General features: G+C 45.7%; 1 protein-coding gene across 1 annotated transcript; it reads left to right on the forward strand.

The window, feature by feature from the left end:
- The first annotated feature begins 420 nt into the window (after positions 1-420).
- On the forward strand, positions 421-2,821 carry LOC104583343. Its single transcript, XM_010235233.1, has 2 exons — positions 421-707; positions 1,987-2,821. Exons 1-2 carry the CDS (start codon positions 421-423, stop codon positions 2,819-2,821), a joined length of 1,122 nt encoding a protein of 373 aa, XP_010233535.1.
- The last annotated feature ends 303 nt before the right edge of the window (positions 2,822-3,124 follow it).

The raw sequence follows: 3,124 nt of genomic DNA on the forward strand, positions 1-3,124 counted from the left end.
CAACAGATACCTTAAGGACTAAGAAAATCTATCAATGGATCCCCGTAACATTGTAAGCTGCATGCGTAGGACCACAATGAAGAAATGCCCCCACCGTTGACACTGCGCTCAATATACTCCTTCCGTCCCATATGAAATGACTCAAATTTGCCCAAATACGAATGTATTTATACCAAAAAGTGTCTAGAACTCTAGATACATTTACTATTTCGTCACTTGTGAATAAAAAGCGCTTGAATGATAAGCCGTGTCAAGGACAATGCTTAGTACTTAGTACAGTGTCCGCCTCTATAAATATGGTTTGCTTCATCAAGACGTCCCATAGCTACTCGGGTCGACAGTTCACAAACTGATCAAACTCCTACAGTACTTCCATTGTCGTACGGAGGCAGACCCAGCAAACCCAGAATCTCGATCGAGATGGCACTTGGGCAATTAGAGGCTGTAGAACAACTGCGGCAAGAGCTCAACGGCGGGCAAGAACTCAGCGCCAGGCTCTGGGAGTTGATCAGCCACCCCCTCGATAGCGGTGGCCGGGAAGCGGCTTTGGAGATGATCAAACAGATCTCTCGGGTGTTCATGGTGTCTCTGTTCATGCTGAAGCCTGGCGACAGCAGTAGAGTAGGGGAAGCCAGGATGGTCGCGCCCGAGGTAACGACGGAGAGGAGCATCCGTCGCCGTTCTCTGACAAAAGATAAACGCATCTGGTACACAACTCATGCTCCATCTTTAGTATTAGTACTTTCCTGGCATGTGGTTGCTTCATTTTTGGGTGATTCGGTAATCATTATTCTGTTGTTTCCCGTGGAATCTAGTAGCGGATCAGAAGATGTTACGCCCCCCAGAAATGGTAGACAAGACATTACAGCCTCGCCATTCAAGGATGCTTGCCTATGGAGAAAATACGGGCAAAAGAACATTCATGATAGAATATTTCCAAGGTGAAGATATGGTTTTCCTAATTAATTTCCAGCTCTCCTATTTATCCTCAGTATGCATGGATGGCACTACAATTTCCCAACTTAAGGCTATCCTAAGGTCATTTGATTCCGTGAATTTTGTCACTGGCTAAAACTATACTAATACACTGTTTGCATGCTTGAAAGAAATAAACTAACCATGCAATTTTGTTGTACAGGTGCCTGGGGGTAATTTTTAAATATAAATGGCAGCATATCGTAAGGAGATTCATATTTTCGCTAATCTTAGAAGTTCATAGAAAATCCAAAATTGTGAGATTGGTCTTTAAAAAATGAAAATCAAGATCAGTACACAAAGGATGAAAACCTTGGTTATGAAATTTCGCATACATGCATAGAGCATAACCTTAGTTTGATTTTGGTTAAAATTTCAAAAAAAATCACCCATTTACATATTCATTATTTATATTACATATTGAGGGTATTTCTGTTTTGCCACAAAAAATAGTCTAGCTAGTACTACCAAATATGCCACCAAAAGTTTTCACATTCCGGATATAGCTAGAAAATCTGTCGTTACTCCGGATTACCATTTCTGCTAGTTGGCTGAACGTTGACAATTTCCTATGGTTCAAAACTCACTTCTTTTAGAAATCCCAAGATAGTCCCAGACCTTGCCCCGAAATGTACATTGTTTGCAAAATCGTCAAATATTTAATCATGTTGAATGTGCCAAAGTAGAAGCAAAATGCTACCATAAGACATATTAAATGTTGCTGAAATATTGTCAGATTGATGAACATTGGCAGCGAGTAGCTAGCCTTTTCAGTCAATAGGGGCGAACTTGTACTATTTTAGTGGACGACTTCTCCAGTCAACAAGTGGTCAACCAAGACAAAAGATTTTTTTTTTTGGCAAATCAATTCCATGAATTTATTTCTGGAACTAGTGATATCCGACTATCTGAGAATGCATGAGCCAACAACTTGTTAACAACGTCTAAATTAGCTAAATGCGTGCAGCAGCAAGCAATAATTTCGACATGTCAATTGCTCTGTGTGTACAGGTACTACTACAAATGCATGTTTAGCCATCAGCGTGGTTGCAGGGCGAAGAAGCGAGTGCGGCAACAGGACAGCAGCGCCGGCGAGGGCCGTCCAATTTTTCAGGTCACCTACGTGAACGAACACACGTGCCAAGGTGTTCCGCTTCGACACGAAAACACCATCACTGCGACGAATAACCCGACAAGGAACGCCGGTTACGCCGGCAGCTTTGCTCCTCCGAACCACGGAGCCGGATTCGGCAACGACGCGTTGGTCTCGTGCCTCGCCATGGTCCTGGGCGGAGCTTCAGCTCCTAATTCGTCGTCGTCCTCCTCCTCCTTCCTGCCGCCGTGCGTCCAAGCGAGCATGAGTGATCCGGCGGCGGCGTACGTGCCGGACGGCGGGCATTCTTACCCGAGCCTGCAGCTGGAGTACTTCAGCATGGGCCTGGATGACGAGATGGCGACGGAGACAAAGGAGACGTCCTTCTTCTCGTGCGGCTCGCCATTTCCATTTACTCCCATTGCTGAGGAGGCCTCAGGCTCAGCTCCAGTTCCATCGTTGTTGCCGTCGCCGCCCGTGGAAGCGATCTCGAGTGATCCGGCGGCCGGTGGAGAATATTGGGCGAGCCTGGACCAGATGACGGAGATGAATTTCTCGTGCGGTACGCTATTTCCTCCCGTGGAGGAAGCACGTTCCATGGGCTACTCCGATGGGATGTCGCGCGGTTCGTGGACACAGATCCACCAGGAGCAGCCTGAGTACTTCCCCTCCGAGCTGCCGCCGGCGGCGTCCTCGTCGTCATTCTCGTCAGTGGCGTGGCCGTCTTTTGACGTCAACGAACGATGGGGGTGACAGACTGACAGGTGGTTCTCGACGTGGAATATATGCGTTGAGATATGGTTTAATATTTGAGTGACCACGTGCACTTCGGCAACGGCGACCACCCTTACAAATGTAATGGTGACGATGATAATTACTCCTTTGGTCCATAAATAGTTGTAGATCTAGTTTTTTCTTAAGTCAAACTTTTTTAACTTTGACCAACTTTGTTGAAAAAGTAGCAACGCACTTTGATGAGAGAAGGATATCGACTACCCCTGCTATTTCACCAACTCCATATATTCTGAAGTTTGAATCTTTTTGCGTTGAAGTTTT

The sequence above is a fragment of the Brachypodium distachyon genome, chromosome 2, assembly GCF_000005505.3.
Source record: "Brachypodium distachyon strain Bd21 chromosome 2, Brachypodium_distachyon_v3.0, whole genome shotgun sequence".
NCBI lineage: Eukaryota > Viridiplantae > Streptophyta > Magnoliopsida > Poales > Poaceae > Brachypodium > Brachypodium distachyon.

Coding starts and splice junctions, on each gene's coding strand:
- LOC104583343 (XM_010235233.1), top strand. CDS start 421: ATGGCACTTGGGCAATTAGAGGCTGTAGAACAACTGCGGCAAGAGCTC. Junction 708..1,986: donor ACAAAAGATAAACGCATCTG/GTACACAACTCA, acceptor CTGTGTGTACAG/GTACTACTACAAATGCATGT.